Source organism: Neoarius graeffei, chromosome 24, assembly GCF_027579695.1.
Source record: "Neoarius graeffei isolate fNeoGra1 chromosome 24, fNeoGra1.pri, whole genome shotgun sequence".
In the NCBI taxonomy this organism is placed as follows: Eukaryota; Metazoa; Chordata; class Actinopteri; order Siluriformes; family Ariidae; genus Neoarius; species Neoarius graeffei.
Genome location: NC_083592.1, coordinates 31,186,454 through 31,205,810, shown reverse-complemented (window position 1 = coordinate 31,205,810; position 19,357 = coordinate 31,186,454). Strand labels below are relative to the sequence as shown.

Sequence of the window (19,357 nt, the reverse complement as noted above, 5' to 3'; positions counted from 1 at the left end):
TTCGACTGCCACCCAATCCACACTGCACCAAACCCCTACTGCTACCTCTGTGGGTGGTGAACCCACAGGAGGTCGGGCCCACGTCACCTCTTCGGGCTGAGCCCGGCCGGGCCCCATGGGCAAAGGCCCGGCCACCAAGCGCTCGCATACGAGCCCCAACCCCGGGCCTGGCTCCAGGGTGGGGCCCCGGCTGCGTCCTACCGGGCGACGTCACGGTCCTGGATTTTTTCTCCATAGGGGTTTTTTGGTGAACTGCTCAAGTCAACTTGCTAAAGAAATCTGCCAAATCAGACTACATAGCCAGTAAAATAGACGAACACAAACAGAACCCAAAGAAAATGTGGCATGTTTTAAAAAATTTAGGAACATCATCCAAAAGCCAAACAAAGTCAGGAAACATTGGTCTCAATATTGACAACACAGTATGCAGTGACAAAGCCAAAGTTTCTGAATGTTTTAACCAATATTTTACCTCAATAGCTTCTAATCTTGTTAATAAACTGCCTCAAAGTTCAGGTTTATTTGGCAAATCCCACATTGACTCATTTTACCAAGACAAAGTTACAAATAGTTTTACTTTTAAAAATATCTCTGCAGAAGAAGTTGAAAGGATCTTGACTACTCTCAACCCAAGCAAGGCTACCGGTTTGGATAATATTTCCCCATGTTTTATGAAAGACGGAGCCAAGCTTATCTCGTCACCTCTTGCACATATTGTGAATTTATCACTGACATCTGGCACCATCCCTCTTGATTTTAAAAATGCAAAGGTGACCCCTCTCCATAAGAAAGGTTCCAAAACAGATCCTGGCAACTACCGCCCCATATAGATTCTCAGCACTATGTCAAAATTACTTGAGAGAGTGGTATATAATCAACTCAGTGAACATCTCTCTCAGAATAATCTTATCTATCAGTTCCAGTCTGGTTTCAGGCCCTCATATTCTACTGAGACCTGTTTGATCCACCTTTGTGACTACATCAAATCCGGAATGGACGAAGGCAAATATGTTGGTATGGTTCTGCTGGATCTCCAAAAAGCCTTTGATACGGTGGATCATGAAATTCTTCAACTGAAACTTCAAGCAATGGGTCTTGATAATTCAGTATTGGACTGGTTCAGCTCTTATATGGAGCCCAGACAGCAAGTTGTAGAGATAGGTGGCACCCTGTCTAATCCAGCAAGTATTACATGTGGGGTGCCTCAAGGGTCAATATTAGGACCACTGCTGTTTCTCATCTATTGGCATCATCTATGCCAATGATATTACCTCTGCTGTTACATGCAAATTGCTACTATACGCTGACGACTCTGCCCTTATTGTGGCTGATAAGAGTACAGAGGTAATAGAGCATAGATTAAGTAGGGAAATGAATTCGATCAGGGAATGGCTGACCAACAATAGATTATCCCTACATTTGGGCAAGACAGTGTCCATCCTCTTTGCTTCAAAAAAGAGGCTATGCAATTTTAAAACCATTCAGGTGCAATGTGCTGGCAATATTTTATCCAGTGCTTCTGAAGTGAAGTACTTAGGTCTAACTTTAGACCAATCCTTAAATGGAGATGGCATTGTGGACAAAATAGTCAGCAGATCTAATGCCAAACTAAAGTTTCTGTATAGACAGGCTGGCAACCTGAGTCCAGACACTAAGAAACTTCTTACTTCAGGCCTACTACAAAGTCACTATGACTAGTACGCCAGCACAGCATGGTATTCTGGCACAACTAAAAGGAGCAAGTCATGGCTCCAGTGTGCACAGAATAAAATCATCAGGTTTATTTTGAATGCACCGTTCAGAACACACATAGGAGCTGATGAATTTAGACGGGTCGGTATGTTGCCAGTTGATTTTAGATCCAAACAACTCAAAGCCCATATGATGTTCAAAATTCAAAATTTCTCAGCACCTCAATACTTGTCTTCTGCAATTCAAAATGTTACCCATAACTACAGTACAAGATCCAGTCACTCTTCTCTTCAGCTCCCCCGGTGTGGTCCTTTTGGAAAAACTTATTTTCTGTACACTGCAACCAAAATTTGGAATGAACTACCTTCAGAAATAAAATCAGTAGAAAAATTTTCCCTGTTCAAGAAGAAGGTAAAACAGCACTTTTTCAACATTCTATTTGATGAGAAAGCAGCAGATTATGTGTATTTTTAGTTTCTATAGTCTTAATTTCATTTTTTATTTATTATTATTATTATTATTATTATTATTATTATTATGTGTTTTTTTTCTTTTGCTTTTCTTGTTTTTCTACTATTATTAACATTATCAATATTGTTCAGTATTATTTGTTATGGTATTAGTTTTCACATTTTTGCTATGCTTCCCCATGATATTCAGTTATATAGTATTGTCAAATTATTTTTATTTTGTTATTTTTTAATTGTGTGTAGCTATTTTTTGTCTGTGATAAGGGACCACAATGGAAACAAGTTTTTATGCTTTTTTGCATTATCCCTGCCACACCTGTACTGTTTTTATTGTACGTTTATGGCTAAATAAACACAAACACAAACAAACAGAGTCATTGAAGGGACAGTGGAGAGGGCAAACGAGTTGAATGACTTCTTCAACTGGTTCAACCAGCCCACGTCCCCCCCACCCTCCCCCTCACTGCAGCCATCTCTCTTTCTTCCCTCAACACACCTCCCCCCAGTCATCGCAGTAGCCCCCTCCTCACCCACCTCAACACAGACTCCTTCATGCATTACTGCAGACCAGGTCAGAGGTCAACTGAGGAAACTTCACCCCAGGAAAGCAGCAGGCCCGGACAAGGTGTGTCCCCGACTACTGAAGACCTGCGCTGCTGAACTGGGTGAACCACTCCAATGCATTTTCAGCCTACAGCTGGGGAGAGTGCCCACCCTCTGGAAGACATCATGTATCATTCCAGTTCCCAAGAAGAACCGTCCCAGCAAGCTGAACGGCTTCCGACCGGTGGCACTCACTTCACATCTGATGAAGACATTGGAGCGGCTCTTCCTCAGCCTCCTCAGACCCCAGGTGCAACATGCCCAGGACTGTCTGCAGTTTGAGTACCGGGCAGGGGTTGCTGTGGAAGACACCATCCTCTACCTGCTACACCGAGCCCACTCGCATCTGGATAAGGGAAATGGCATAGTGAGGATCCTCTTCTTGGGCTTCTCGAGTGCCTTCAACACCATCCAGCCCCTTATGCTTCAGGACAAACTGAACAGGATGCGAGTGAACCCCTGCCTGGTCACCTGGATCTCCAGCTACTTCACCGACAGGCTGCAGTACGTCAGGCTGAAGGACATCATGTCTGACACTGTGATTAGCAGCACCGGAGCACCCCAGGGCACGGTGCTGGCCCCATTTCTCTTCACCCTGTACACCGCGGGCTTCTGCTACAACTCGGAGCTGTGTCACATTCAGAAGTTCGCCGATGACACAGCCATCGTGGGGTGTATCAGGGACGACAGAGAGGAGGAGTATAGGAGCCTGGTGAGGGACTTTGCCATTTGGTGCAACAGGAACCATCTGCAGCTCAACACCTCGAAGACCAAGGAGCTGGTCATTGACTTTGGGAGGTCCAGACCAAGGTCACAACCAGTTCTGATCGAGGGGGTCGAGGTGGAGGCTGTGGATTCCTACAAGTACCTCGGGCTGTGGCTGGACAGCAAGCTGGACTGGACTTGCAACACCAACCACCTGTACAGGAAGGGACAGAGCAGGTTGTACTTCCTGAGGAGGCTGCGGTCCTTTAACATCTGCAGGAAACTCCTGTGGATGTTCTATCAGTCCGTGGTTGCCAGTGTCCTGTTTTATACCGTGGTGTGCTGGGGGGGCAGCACATCCAAGAAGGACACATCCAGGCTGGACAAACTGATCAGGCGGGCCAGCTCTGTGGTCGGCATGAAGCTGGACTCGCTGGTGAGGGTGGAAGAGAAGAAGACTATGGACAAAATACTGAACATCATGGACGATGCCAGTCACCCTCTGCACACCGTCATCAGCAACCAGAGGAGCATGTTCAGTGACAGAATGTTCCTTCCCAAGTGCAGGACTAACAGACTTAAAAACTCCTTTGTCCCTCACACCATCAGACTGTACAAATCCTCTCTTGGGGGGGAGGAGGGGTAACAGGAGGACAGAGGACGGGAAGGAGCAGTAGCCTAGCTTGACAATAAACAATACTGGACAATGTGCAATATAATGTGCAATATCTCTTCTGTTAGACTTTTTTTTTCCCCTTCCTCTTCCCCATATCTTATTCTTATTCTTTTTTATATTTGTATATGCAAATACCTAGTTTAATTTAATTTATCTAGAAGTTTTTTCTATTTCTATTCTCTGTTTATCTTGTAATGATGCTACTGGAATTTTAATTTCCCTGAGGGAACCCTCCCAAAGGGATCAATAAAGTTCTATCTAATCTAATCTAATATGGTTGTGCTATGACACTATTTAAAGACATAAGGTTGTGCTCTGTGCTATGACACTATTTGGAGACATAAGGTTGTGCTATGACACTACTTAGGGAGAAAAGGTTGTGCTATTACACTATTTAGAGAAATAATGTTGTGCTATGACACTATTTAGAGACATAAGGTTGTGCTATGACTGTTTGGAGACATAAAGTTTTGCTATAATACTATTTGGAGACATAAGGTTGTGCTATGACACTATTTGGGGACATACAGTTGTGGTATGACACTATTTGGAGACATAAAGTTGGGCTATGACACTATTTAGAGATATACAGTTGTGCTATGACACTGTTTGGAGACTGTAACGGTTTGTATGGGTGGGTGGAGCACAGAGGACGGCAGGACAGAGATCAGGTTCGGAAATAGGGCTTTTATTGCCACACTTTTCAGTGAACAACTTTTAAACCAAACAGACACACACGACCGGCATCTGGTTCGGGGATGAGCTCCTCTGCTCTCGCTCTCCCTCCTTAAGTAGGGCACGGTCACTGGGAAGACACACACAAACACAGGTTAATTGACATCAGGTGTAGCGATTCTGCCACTTACCTTCCCTGACTCCGCCCTCCTGTCACAGACCGGTGCTTGACCACGCCCCCGCTGCCACATACCCCCACCGCCCGACTCAGGCCGGGCGGCTGTCCGGCCTGCAGCCGACTCCCCACCCCCCCCCTTGACAGGAGAGGAAGTCCGCCACGACCATCTGCGCCCCCGGCCTGTGGACCACCCTGAAATTAAAGGGTTGGAGTGCTAGATACCAACGGGTGATCCACGCGTTGGCATCCTTCATGCGGTGGAGCCACTGGAGGGGCGCGTGGTCCAAACAGAGGGTGAAAGGGCGCCCCAGCAGGTAGTAACGGAGGGCGAGGACCTCCCACTTGATTGCCAGGCATTCTTTTTCGAAAGTGCTGTAGCGCCCCTCCCGCACTGACAGCTTCCTACTGATGTATAAGACTGGGCGGTCCTCCCCCTCCACCTCCTGGGACAAAACAGCCCCCAGCCCTCTGTCCGACGCATCCGTCTGCAACATAAAGGGGAGAGAAAAGTCAGGGGAGTGTAAAAGTGGCCCCCACACAGTGCGGCCTTTACCTCCGAAAAAGCCCGCTGGCATTGCTCCGTCCACTGGACCGGATCTGGTGCCCCCTTTTTAGTGAGATCAGTCAGTGGGCTGGTGACATCCGAATAATTAAGTATAAACCTACGATAATAGCCAGCCAGCCCCAGAAACTGTCTCCCCCCCTTTTTGGTCTTGGGCCTCAGGCAGGCCGCAATTCCTGCGGTCTTGTTAATTTGGGGACGCACCTGCCCGTTGCCCAAGTGGAAGCCCAGATACCGTACTTCCACCCACCCAATCGCACACTTCTTCGGGTTGGCCGTGAGACCCGCTCGCCTCAGCGACCTAAGGACAGCCCTCAGATGTTCGAGGTGCCCCGGCCAGTCATTACTATAGACGATGATGTCGTCGAGGTAGGCAGCCGCATAGGTGGCGTGGGGGCCAGGGCCGGCTCTAGGTCTTTGGCTGCCCTAGGCGAGATTGAGTTTTGGCGCCCCCCCCAAGAAAAAAAACCCTCTAATAACATATAAATAACACTTTAATCTCATCACTCTATTCTATTACTATTAAACAATGTACGGTGCATGGACAATAAACAAGAAGTCATTTTTATCTTTTTCATTATTGTTATTATTGTTATCATTATTAACATAAAGTGTCACAAAGTAAAATGACCACACAAATTCAATACATATCTCCATATAATGGGCAAAAACTCTTCCGCACCCTGTTCAAAGTGTAGTGCATGGACAATAAACAAGAAATTATTTTTAGTTTCTTTTTTACTATTAAAAGTTAAGTCATCTCTGAAGAATTAACAAATTAAATGAATAAAAAATTCTACAATTCTAAATTGTGCAAACTTAAGCACCCTGTTAGGACATCAATGGGCTGTATTTTCAAACAAAAGTGCTATTATGGGTACTTTGTTATTGAAGTCTATTGCTGTTTGCATCTAATTAGCTAGGCAGACATTGATTCAGGCGTCTAAAATATTAATTTGCCACTATAATGGTTGATATGAGAGATTAGATCAGACTTACCTCTATACTTGGCTCTATTTGTTTCTTCCTGTAGCCTTCGTTTGCGCCCTTGCGCACATGAGAGTTTGGATTTCTTCATTTAAGCACTTGTAGTCTGGGCTACTTTTTGCAGTGGATAGCCATTCTCATTCCCCGATGAACACCGCTCCCCCCGCCCCCCTTATAACCTATCACTGTGCATTTTTAGTAGGCATAAGGAAATCACCGACCACTACTGCGTAGGCTACACTTGTTTTTCAACCTTTTTGAGCCAGGGCGCACTTTTTTCAATGAAAAAATCTCAAGGCACATCACCAATAGAAAATGTTGACTGAAACTAAAACGCTGTTGCCAGTATTTACAATATACAGTCATTCTATAATTTTCCATGGTACACTTGGTGATCTCTCACGGCACACTAGTGTTCCGCGGTACTAGAGTTCGGCAGCGCAGCACAGTGGCTGAAAACACTGTACACCACTGATGCACTTGGTAACATCTCCATTCAATAAATCCATCCCTCCTTTTTGGTGGGGTTTTGGTCACCCTTGGCACCCCTGGGCACACTTTGCGCTGTAGGCAATCGCCGGCTATGATTACATGGCCAAAACAGAGAATAGCCGCGGATGCGCACTTGCGCGCCCGAAGACACACTATAGACAGGGCGAACCACTGTTGTACGCTTATTGTTTCATGATTAACAACCACCACCACACCCCACCCCACCCCACCCACCCCACCCCGCTTTTTTTGACAAATCGCACCCTGACTACATGCTTTGCTGTACAATTAAATTAGGCTAAGACATTATAATGCTGACTCGTTTTCAGAATAGTGGAAATCATAATTTTTCTCCCCCCGTTTCTGCGCCCCTGGATGGACGCAGCGCCCTTAGCATTTGCCTATATTGCCTATGCCACGGGCCGGCTCTGGTGGGGGCAGAGGACCCTGTCCATCAGCCGCTGAAACATAGCGGGCGCCCCAAACAGCCCAAACGGAAGTGTGACGAATTGGTGTAAACCAAATGGTGTGGAAAAGGCCGTTTTTTCTCGGGATAGTGGAGTCAAGGGGATCTGCCAATATCCCTTTGTCAAATCCAGTGTCGAATAAAAGCGAGCAGTGCCTAGTCGATCGAGCAACTCATCAATACGAGGCATTGGGTACACGTCGAATTTAGACACCGCGTTGACTTTTCTATAGTCCACACAGAACTGGACCGACCCATTGGCCTTGGGTACCAAGACCACTGGGCTGCTCCAGTCACTGTGGGACTCCTCGACGATGCCCATTTCGAGCATGGCCTTGAGTTCTTCCCGAACCACTTTTTTTTTGTGTTCGGGTAGCCTGTAAGGGTGGCTACGCACTACCACCCCCGGGGGCATCTCAATGTGGTGCTCTATGAGGTTGGTGCGGCCGGGCAGGGGCGAGAACACGTCCGAAAACTCGGTCTGCAACTGGGCAACCTCCGCGAGTTGGGTCGGGGAGAGGTGGTCTCCACAGGGGACCGGAGAGGTACGCGATGCCAGTGTTCCCTTTTGAACCTCCGGCCCCAGCTCTGCCTTCTCTGGAACCACCGACAACAACGCTACGGGGAACTCCTCGTTCCAGAGTTTGAGTAGATTGAGGTGATAAACCTGTAGCGCCTCACCCCTGTCCGTTCGCCTCACCTCATAGTCAACGTCCCCGACTCGCCGTGTGACCTCAAAGGGTCCTTGCCACTTGGCGACTAATTTAGAGCTCGATGTGGGCAACAGTACGAGTACTTTATCTCCCGGTGCGAACTCTCTAAGATGCGTACCCTTGTCATACAGGCGGGTTTGTCGTTCTTGGGCCTGCCGCAAATTCTCCTGGGTTAGGTGCATAAGGGTGTGGAGTTTTGCACGCAGGTCAATAACGTATTGAATTTCGTTTTTACTTGGTGAAGGTCCCTCCTCCCAATTTTCTCGCAGCACATCTAGAATGCCGCGCGGCTTACACGCATATAATAATTCAAACGGGGAGAACCCCGTGGAGGCTTGGGGGACCTCTCGCACTGCAAGTTATGTGCGTCCTCACTTACGAATTTTTTAATTATGTTCTTGAGGGTGCGATTAAACCATTCAACTAAACAGTCCGTTTGTGGGTGATACACGCTGGTGTGGATCGGCTTAATACCTAATAACCCATACAGTTCGTTCAGTGTTCATGACATAAACGAGGTGCCTTGATCAGTCAGAATCTCTTTCGGGATTCCAACTCGGGAGTTCGGCGTTCGGCTGGAGCGTTTGACCATCGATTACTCTCACTTGGTCAAACGCATGCCGCAGAGTTTCATCTCGCGACTGCTCTAATGGGAAATCCACGAGGGATTCCCCAACAGAGAGAGGAGGGGCCGGTGGCTCCTCACTCTGACGCAGAGATGACGTGGATGGCTCTGCGACAGCTGCTCCCGCCAAAGCGACACCGGGACCTCCCCCTATTAAATGGCAGGACCCACTCTTCACTAAGTGTGTCATTAACTCCTGAAATCCTGGCCAATCAGTCCCCAAAATCATAGAGTGGGTAAGGCGAGGATTAACCGCCGCCTTCACTATAAATTTTTCCCCTTGGAAAAAAATGTGGACCGACACCAAAGGGTAGCTGTGAACGTCCCCGTGCACACACAACACTTTCACCCCCTGTGCTCCCCCCAATGCCTCGTTTTGCACCAGGCTTTGGTGAATTGAGGTCTGATTACAACCAGAATCCACCAACGCCTGATATGTATCCCCTTGTATACTCACCGGTATGCGATACGCTCCGGCCTGATCGAGGGCGGCTCCTGGCGCGTCGGGGATCTGAACCACCGCGCCCACCTCCATTACCGTGCACTGTTGTTGGAGGTGGCCCGGCTCCCCGCAGCGCCAGCAAACCGGCCCCAGCTTCCTCTCCGCACCGGTGCTCTGGGGCTCACTCACCTGAGGGGGGGGGGAGACAGACACAGAAGGGAGAAACGGGAGGGCACCGCGGGTGCGGCGGGCCGGCACAGGTGGCGCCGGCCCCCGCCTCCACGGTGGGGGAATGGGGCGAGGATGAGACACAGGAGGAGAGGGGGAGAGAGAGAGAGAGAGAAGAGGCTGTCTGCTGTCCTGCCGCCGGGACAGCCGCCATATGGTCCTTTGCCAGCTCGATTGCCTGATCCAGCGATGCCGGGCGGTGGCACTGGACCCACTCTGCGGTTCCTGCTGGCAAGCGAGCGACGAATTGCTCCAGTACCACCTGGTCGATGATCCCCTTGGTGTCGCGGTTGTCGGCCCTCAACCACCGCCAGCAGGCGTCCCGGAGTTGCTGGCCAAACGCGAACGGCCGGCCGACTTCCTCCAAGCGCAAAGCGCGGAAGCACTGACGCTGCTGCTCAGGGGTGCGCCCCACACGCTGGAGGATGGCCCGGCGGAGGTCCAATAAGGCCAGCCGGTGGTCGGCGGGGAGCTGTAGTGCGGCCAGCTGCGCCTCTCCCATTAGCAGGGGGAGGAGGTGCGCCGCGCACTACTCCATCGGCCACCCCGAGGTCTCCGCGACTTGCTCAAAGAGCGTGACAAATGCCTCAGGGTCGTCCTGCAGGCCCATCTTGGTTAGGGTGAGGGGGGATGGGCCCGCAGTGGGAGCGCTGGTGGACCCTGCCGACGCGAGGAGGTGCCGGAATGCCTCACGATCTTCTTGCTGGGCCAGCACCAGGGCCTCGAAGCGCTGTTCCTGTTCCTTTCAGAAGGTGACTAGCGCCTGGTGCTGGCTTTGCTGGGCCGTGGCGAGGGCATGGACCAGTTCGGCGAACGGGGAGGACTCCATGGGGCTGATCGGCTGCTGCGCTCCAGATCCCGGGTTTCAGCACCACTGTAACGGTTTGTATGGGTGGGTGGAGCAAAGAGGACGGCAGGACAGAGATCAGGTTCGGAAATAGGGCTTTTATTGCCACACTTTTCAGTGAACAACTTTTAAACCAAACAGACACACACGACCAGCGTCTGGTTCGGGGATGAGCTCCTCTGCTCTCGCTCTCCCTCCTTAAGTAGGACGCAGTCACTGAGAAGACACACACAAACACTGGTTAGTTGACATCAGGTGTAGCGATTCTGCCACTTACCTTCCCTGACTCCGCCCTCCTGTCACAGACCGGCGCTTGACCACGGCCCCGCTGCCACAGAGACATATGGTTGTGCTATGACACTATTTAGAGACATAAGCTTGTACTATGACACTATTTGGAGACATAGACTTGTGCTATGACACTGTTTGGAGACATTGGGTTGTGCTATGACACTATTTAGAGACATAAGGTTGTGCTATGACACTGGAGACATAAGGTTGTGTTATGACACTATTGGGAGACTGTGGCAGCGGGGGCGTGGTCAAGCGCTGGTCTGTGACAGGGGGGCGGAGTCAGGGAAGGTAACTGGCAGAATCACTACACCTGAGGGCAATTAACCTGTGTTTGTGTGTCTTCCCAGTGACCGCGCCCTACTTAAGGAGGGAGAGCAAGAGCAGAGGGGACTCTTCCCCGAACCAGACGCCAAGTGTGTGTGTCTGTAAATTTCCCCAATAATTGTTAGACTGAAAAGTGTAGCAATAAAACGCCATATCAACCCGAACTCTGTCCTGCCGTCTTCTGTGCTCCACCCCTTTTACAAGAACCGCTACAGTGGTGCCGAAACCCGGGACCTGGAGCGCAGACGCCGAACCGCCCCATGGAGTCTTCCCCGTTCGCCAACATGGTCCACGCCCTCGCCACGGCCCAGCAAAGCCAGCACCAGGCACTAGTCACCCTCCATAAGGAGCAGGAGCAGCGCTTCGAGGCCCTGGTGTTGGCCCAGCAAGAGGATCGACAGGTGTTCCGGCACCTCCTCATGTTGGCAGGGTCTACCAGTGCTCCCACCGCGGGCCCGTCCCCCCTAACCCTGACAAAGATGGGCCCGCAGGATGACCCCGAGGCTTTCATCATGCTCTTTGAGCAAGTTGCGGAGACCTCGGGGTGGCCAATGGATCAGCGCGCGGCGTGCCTCCTCCCCCTGCTAATGGGAGAGGCGCAGCTGGCAGCGCTACAGTTCCCCACCGACCGCCGGCTGGCCTACGCGGACCTTCGGCGGGCTGTCCTCCAGCGTGTGGGGCGCACCCCCGAGCAGCAGCGCCAGCGCTTCCGCGCTTTGCGCTTGGAGGAAGTCGGCCGGCCGTTCGCGTTTGGCCAGCAACTCCGGGACGCCTGCTGGCGGTAGCTGAGGGCCGACAACCGCGACGCCGAGGGGATCATCGACCAGGTGGTACTGGAGCAGTTCATTGCGCGCTTGCCAACAGGAACCGCGGAGTGGGTCCAGTGCCACCGCCCGGCGTCGCTGGATCAGGCCATCGAGCTGGCGGAGGACCATTTGGCGGCAGTCCCGGCGGCAGGACAGCAGACAGCCTCTTCTCTCCTCTTCTCTCTCTCTCTCTCCCCCTCCTCCTGTGTCCCGTCCTCGCCCCATTCCCCCACCATGGAGGCGGGGGCCGGCGCCACCCCAGCCGGCCTGCCGCACCCGTGGTGCCCTCCCGTTTCTCCCTTCTGTGTCTGTCTTCCCCCCCCCTCAGGTGAGTGAGCCCCAGAACACTGGTGCAGAGAGGAAGACCGGGCCGGTTTGCTGGCACTGCGGGGAGCTGGGCCACCTCCAACAGCAGTGCACGGCAATGGAGGTGGGCACGGTGGTTCAGATCCCCGACGCGCCAGGAGCCACCCTCGATCGGGCCGGAGCGTATCGCATACTGGTGAGTATTCAAGGGGATACATATCAGGCGTTGGTGGATTCCGGTTGTAATCAAAAATCAATTCACCAAAGCCTGGTGCAAAACGAGGCATTGGGGGAAGCACAGGGGGTGAAGGTGTTGTGTGTGCACAGGGATGTTCACAGCTACCCTTTGGTGTCAGTCCACATTTTTTTCCGAGGGGGAAAATTTATAGTGAAGGCGGCGGTTAATCCTCGCCTCACCCACTCTATAATTTTGGGGACTGATTGGCTGGGATTCGGGGAGTTGATGAGCCATTTAGTGGAGAGTGGGTCCTGCCATACTTCAGCAGGGGGAGGTCCCAGTGTCGCCTTGGTGGGAGCAGCTGTCACAGAGCCGTCTACGTCATCTCTGCGTCAGAGTGAGGAGCCACAGGCTCCTCTCTCGGGGAATCCCTCGTGGATTTCCCGTTAGAACAGTCGCGAGACGAGACTCTGCGGCATGCGTTTGACCAAGTGAGAGTAATCGATGGTCAAACGCTCCCGCCAAACGCCACCCTGTCCTTCCCCTATTTTTCTATTATGAAGGATAGATTATACCGAGTGACGCAGGACACTCAGACAAAAGAGCAAGTCACGCAGCTTTTAATTCCAAAGAGCCGCCGGGAATTGGTATTCCAGGCGGCTCACTTTAATCCCATGGCTGGACACTTAGGGCAGGATAAGACATTAGCCCGAATAATGGCCCAATTCTATTGGCCGGGGATTCGCGGCGATGTTCGTAGGTGGTGTACGGCGTGCCGCGAATGCCAGTTAGTGAATCCAGCGGCCATTCCAAAAGCGCCTTTGCGCCCTTTACCATTAATCGAGACCCTGTTCAAAAGAGTTGGGATGGATCTCGTCGGGTCATTAGATCGGTCGACACGAGGGTACCGCTTTATATTAGTTCTGGTGGACTATGCAATGCGATACCCGGAAACAGTGCCTCTGCGCAATATCTCAGCACGCAGTATTGCGGAGGCGCTCTTCCGCGTTATCTCCCGAGTTGGAATCCCGAAAGAGATTCTGACTGATCAAGGCACCACGTTTATGTCACGGACACTGCGCAAACTGTATGGGTTATTGGGGATTAAGCCGATCCGCACCAGCGTGTATCATCCACAAACGGACGGCTTAGTTGAACGGTTCAACCGTACCCTCAAGAATATAATTAAAAAATTCGTAAGTGAGAACGCACGTAATTGGGATAAGTGGCTCGAGCCCTTGCTGTTTTCAGTGCGAGAGGTTCCCCAAGCCTCCACGGGATTCTCCCCATTCGAATTATTATATGGGCATAAGCCGTGCGGCATTCTAGATGTGCTGTGGGAAAATTGGGAGGAAGGGCCTTCACAAAGCAAAAGCGAAATTCAATACGTTATGGACCTGCGCGCAAAACTCCACACCCTCACCCACCTAACCCAGGAGAATTTGCGGCAGGCCCAAGAACGGCAAACCCACCTGTACAACAAGGGTATGCGCCTTAAAGAGTTCGCACCGGGAGATAAAGTACTCGTACTGTTGCCCACGTCGAGCTCCAAATTGGTCGTCAAGTGGCAAGGACCCTTTGAGGTCACACGGCGAGTCGGGGACGTTGACTATGAGGTGAGGCGAACAGACAGGGGTGGGGCGCTACAGATTTACCACCTCAATCTGCTTAAACTCTGGAATGAGGAGGTCCCCGTGGCGTTGGTTTCGGTGGTTCTGGAGAAGACGGAGCTGGGGCCGGAGGTTCAAAAAGGGGCATTAGCATCACGTACCTCTCCAGTCCCCTGTGGAGACCACCTCTCCCCGACCCAACTCGCAGAGGTCGCCCAGTTGCAGACCGAGTTTTCGGATGTGTTCTCGCTCCTGCCCGGTCGCACTGACCTCATAGAGCACCACATAGAGACGCCCCCGGGGGGTGGTAGTGCGTAGCCGCCCTTACAGGCTACCCGAACACAAAAAAAGGTGGATCGGGAAGAACTCGAGGCCATGCTCGAAATGGGCATCATCGAGGAGTCCCACAGTGACTGGAGCAGCCCGGTGGTCTTGGTACCCAAGGCCGACAGGTCAATCCGGTTCTGTGTGGACTATAGAAAAGTCAACGCGGTGTCTAAATTTGACGCGTACCCAATGCCTCGGATTGATGAGTTGCTCGATCGACTAGGCACAGCTCGCTTTTATTCGACACTGGATTTGACAAAGGGATACTGGCAGATCCCCTTGACTCCACTATCCCGAGAAAAGACTGCCTTTTCCACACCGTTCGGATTACACCAATTCGTCACACTTCCGTTTGGGCTGTTTGGGGCGCCCGCTACGTTTCAGCGGCTGATGGACAGGGTCCTCTGCCCCCACGCCACTTATGCGGCCACCTACCTCAATGACATCATCATCTATAGTAATGACTGGCCGAGGCACCTCGAACATCTGAGGGCCGTCCTTAGGTCGCTGAGGCGAGCAGGGCTCACAGCCAACCCAAAGCAGTGTGTGATTGGGCAGGTGGAAGTACGGTATCTGGGCTTCCACTTGGGCAACGGGCAGGTGCATCCCCAAATTAACAAGACAGCAGCAATTGCGGCCTGCCCGAGGCCCAAGACCAAAAAGGGGGGGAGACAGTTCCTGGGGCTTGCTGGCTATTATCTTAGGTTTATACCTAATTATTTGGACGTCACCAGCCCGCTGACTGATCTGACTAAAAAGGGGGCCCCAGATCCGGTCCAGTGGACGGAGCAATGCCAGCGGGCTTTCTCTGAGGTAAAGGCTGCACTGTGTGGGGGGCCACTTTTACACTCCCCTGACTTCTCTCTCCCCTTTATGTTGCAGACAGATGCGTCGGACAGAGGGCTGGGGGCTGTTTTGTCCCAGGAGGCGGAGGGGGAGGACCGCCCAGTCTTGTACATCAGCACGAAGCTGTCGGTGCTTGAGGAGCGCTACAGCACCATCGAGAAAGAGTGCTTGGCGATCAAGTGGGTGGTCCTCGCCCTCCGTTACTACCTGCTGGGACGCCCTTTCACCCTCTGTTCGGACCACGTGCCCCTCCAGTGGCTCCACTGCATGAAGGATGCCAACACGCGGATCACCCGTTGGTATCTGGCACTCCAACCCTTTAATTTCAAGGTGGTCCACAGGCCGGGGGCGCAGATGGTCGTGGCGGACTTCCTCTCCTGTCGGGGGGGGGGGAGTCGGCTGCAGGCCAGATGGCCACCCAGCCTGAGTCGGGCGGTGGGGGTATGTGGCAGCGAGTGCGTGGTCAAGCGCTGGTCTGTGACAGGGGGGCGGAGTCAGGGAAGGTAAGTGGCAGAATCACTACACCTGAGGGCAATTAACCTGTGTTTGTGTGTCTTCCCAGTGACCGCGCCCTACTTAAGGAGGGAGAGCGAGAGCAGAGGGGACTCTTCCCCGAACCAGACGCCGAGTGTGTGTGTCTGTAAATTTCCCCAATAATTGTTAGACTGAAAAGTGTAGCAATAAAACGCCATATCAACCTGATCTCTGTCCTGCCGTCTTCTGTGCTCCACCCCTTTTACAAGAACCGCTACAGAGACATAAGTTTGTGCTCTGACACTATTTGAAGACATAAGATTGTGTTATGACACCAATGCTTTTTGTTGACATCCATTTGTCCGATTTTTTTTTTTTTCCCTGCTGTTCAAACTGTCTTACTGGTAACAATTTAGGAGTAGTTTTCATATGGCTACATGACACTTACACAAACATTTCCTAACAACTGACATTAATGTACGCGATCATTTATTAAGCCCTTTTCCTGTAAACATCAGCTGTCATAAAGACTGTTTCATTGTGATGTCAATTTTGATGACATAACAGCTAAATCAAGTGACATAAAGCTTACAAAAGATTGACACGTTTTTTTTTGATGTAAGATTGTCTTATCACATGGACAATCAGTGCCAATATTCTGTTGTCTTATGGCATTGATATTCTTTTGTTGATATAAAGTTGTCCTATGACGCCATGACACTTTTTGTCAACATAAGGTTGTGTTATGACATTATTTGGAGACATATGGTTGGGTTTTGACACTATGACACTAATTGTCGACAAGGTTGTCTTTAGGACACTGGCCCTTTTTTGTCTACATAAGGTTGTTTTATATTAGGTTGTCTTCCTAGCACACTTTTTTGTTGACATAAGTTTGTCTTCTGATACTAACACTTTTTGTCAACGTAAGCTTGTGTTATGACACGACAAAACTTTTTGTTACATCAGGTTGCCTTATGACATTCTGACACTTTTTGACATAAGGTTGTCTTATGACTGATATTTTCTGCACTGACATACGTTACACATCTGTGCGCTTCTGGGATGTTTGTGTCCCATATTGGTAATAATATGACATAAGTTGTCAAATGAGATTAAAATGGTAAAAGTATGCACTTTTAAATGTATCCACTCTCAGACGATGCTTTGCAGTGTCTTTGAACTTGATGATAATATATATGAAAATATGAGAAGCTGCTGGATAACATTGTTAAATAATGAAAGCTCTCATTACCCTTCAGTGCCAGTGTTTCCCCTATCATTAGATTGCCCCACCACCACACATGCTTTCAGGTCCAAAAAAAATTAATAATAGGAGTGCAGGCACTAGGACCACACGGAAAGAGCACCTGCTCAAAAACAGGAGAGGTGCAGGCACTAGGACCATGCAGAAACATCCCCTCCCATCCACTTCGCTCTCCTCTCGTGTGCTCAAAAACGATTCAAACAATTCGATTCAAACAATATCAGAACCCCCCAAGTGGCAAAAGATGGAGGGCATATGAGGGTTTTTTTTCTTTCAAAAAAAGTGTGAGTGATGTCTTCATACACACTCTATATTAAGTTAGCTATTGTTATGTTACGAATATTCATAGTGAGATCATGTTGAAGTATAATATCACTTTATAAACATCTTCAAGTTAGCTAGCCATAGAAAATGACTTATTTTTACCTGTTATTTCAAACGAGCAGTCAGTCTACTACTGTACTTCTTCACTCAGCACAAACATCAGAGTAGTGATCGGTAGTGGAGCGGTGAGTGAAAACACATTACAGAAAGAAGAAATAAGCTATCCAACTTTCTAGTGAGAATTATAAATCTATTAGAACTATAAATGGTTCATATGCCATTTTAAACTCTTAATACTTGTTAAAAAGGATTTGTCAAAGAAATATTGTATTGTAAAACAAATTGTTGTAAAATAATTGTTCTGTTGTGTAAAAAAAAAGTTTGATCATATTGTTCGAAAATAAACGTGAAGACTTAAATCTGACTCCTTTTACTGTTTGTTCAAGTCCAAATGCTCCTGTAATAGGAGCCACAGGAAGGGGACCTGCAGCTGACCCTCATCTAGCAACCAGTAAACTTGGGGGGTTTAACTGAGTCCCCTTAACTTTATTTGTTTGAAGTCAGCTTAAAGGGTGGTATCTTATTCAGTGACTTCTGCTGGTGTGATTATGTAATAATAACAATGCTATTGTATGTGTGTGATCAGGGTCCTGAAGGCAAACCTGGCAAAATCGGTGAAAGAGGAAAACCAGGAGAGAAGGTAGAATGTTCGCACTCTGATGTTTATTATCTCAGTTCACCCTTTCTGAACTTTTCTATTTTGAATATTGTATAATTAATTTGGGTTTTGCTCCAGGGTAGCAAAGGTCACCAGGGTCACCTTGGCGAGACTGGACCAATTGGTGAGCGTGGTCCCGTGGGTTTCCCCGGGCCAAAAGGAAACAGAGGAACCATCGGATTTGTGGTAACATCACACTTTAAAGGCTGATTTACTATCAGAAGTCTACAGCAGCTTATATTTCTATATATAATAAGCACATTTTTATGTTCATTTCATTTCAGGGTGCACCAGGAAGAATGGGCCTACAAGGAAATCCAGGCCTGCAGGGATATGAAGTAAATGTTGTCATACAAGCATAACAATAACAATTCCATTAATTTTATTAATGTCATTAATTAAGTCATAAGAATCATACTAGTATGTCTTATGTTGTCTTTATTTTACTTTGACTCTAGGGTCACCAGGGACCTCAGGGTCCAATTGGCCCCCCAGGACCAAAAGGTGCAAAGGTAAAATTTCACATAATACTCTATCTGACAGTGTTGTGGTTGTCTAGAAGTTTATTTGTGGTTTGACACTATGTCAGTGTTCCATTAAACACTGATCAAATAAAAATAAGATCATTATGGATGGAATAACATGCTGATACGTCTTTTTTTTACCTTATAGCTACTGTATATTTTCCCATAGTCACCTTTTGATAAAATAATATGATTAAATAAAATGAATGGATTTTCTGCTCTCTGCAGGGTGAACCAGGGGATGATGGGAAGATTGAAGGCCCTGCTGGTCCTCCAGGTGACATCGTGAGTCAGTCTGCTGGGTTTTAACATGGATGCTCTTGTTGCCGTTGTTATTGTTGTAGAGGGATGCTACTGAGTGCCAAACAGATCTTTGTGTACTTTATTTGGATTCAGGGCCCTGTTGGTCCAAGAGGAGTCAGAGGAGAACCTGGTGACCCTGGCTACCCAGTAAGCACAAAACTCCTCTTTCAAAAGGAGTACAAGAACTGTCACTTAAAATTGAGCTTTAATGGCATGAATATTTTTTTTAACAAAATTTTGTTGGTTGTCAGGGTCAGCAAGGTGTGGATGGAGAAAGGGGCAAACCTGGAGCTCCTGGATTGCCTGTAAGCACATGTACATTAGATAGAAATCATGTCATCAGCAATTTCTTCAGTCCTATTGCTAATGGTTGTGGTAATGTCACAGGGAAACCCTGGTCCAAGAGGAATTCCAGGACCCAAAGGCTCCAAAGGCGATCAAGTAAGGACAATTCAGCATGGATACATGCATCTGCATATTATTTATAATATTGTTGTACCACATTCTCTATTTGACAAATCACATCTATTAGGTTATGTTAATCAGATTCCTTTATCAGGGCCCAAAAGGCAAAAAGGGTGCTCAACGCGAACCTGGCAGCAGAGGGTCTCCTGTAAGTGTCAGTCTGATGCCTGCTGTAAAGAATGGAACAGACATTTTAATAGCAGAACAATAGAAAACTATGATCAGTCATT

The 19,357-nt window shown here is 49.2% G+C and overlaps 1 protein-coding gene across 1 annotated transcript in view; it reads left to right on the top strand.

The window, feature by feature from the left end:
- The window catches only part of col27a1b (collagen, type XXVII, alpha 1b), a 168,432-nt gene that overhangs the window by 132,625 nt on the left and 16,450 nt on the right, over nt 1–19,357 (top strand). Inside the window, exons 38-46 of the mRNA XM_060907051.1 lie at nt 17,764–17,817; nt 17,914–18,021; nt 18,120–18,173; nt 18,294–18,347; nt 18,588–18,644; nt 18,756–18,809; nt 18,914–18,967; nt 19,050–19,103; nt 19,222–19,275. Coding sequence (XP_060763034.1) covers nt 17,764–17,817; nt 17,914–18,021; nt 18,120–18,173; nt 18,294–18,347; nt 18,588–18,644; nt 18,756–18,809; nt 18,914–18,967; nt 19,050–19,103; nt 19,222–19,275 — 543 coding nt within the window. The remainder of the gene's footprint in view (nt 1–17,763; nt 17,818–17,913; nt 18,022–18,119; nt 18,174–18,293; nt 18,348–18,587; nt 18,645–18,755; nt 18,810–18,913; nt 18,968–19,049; nt 19,104–19,221; nt 19,276–19,357) is intronic.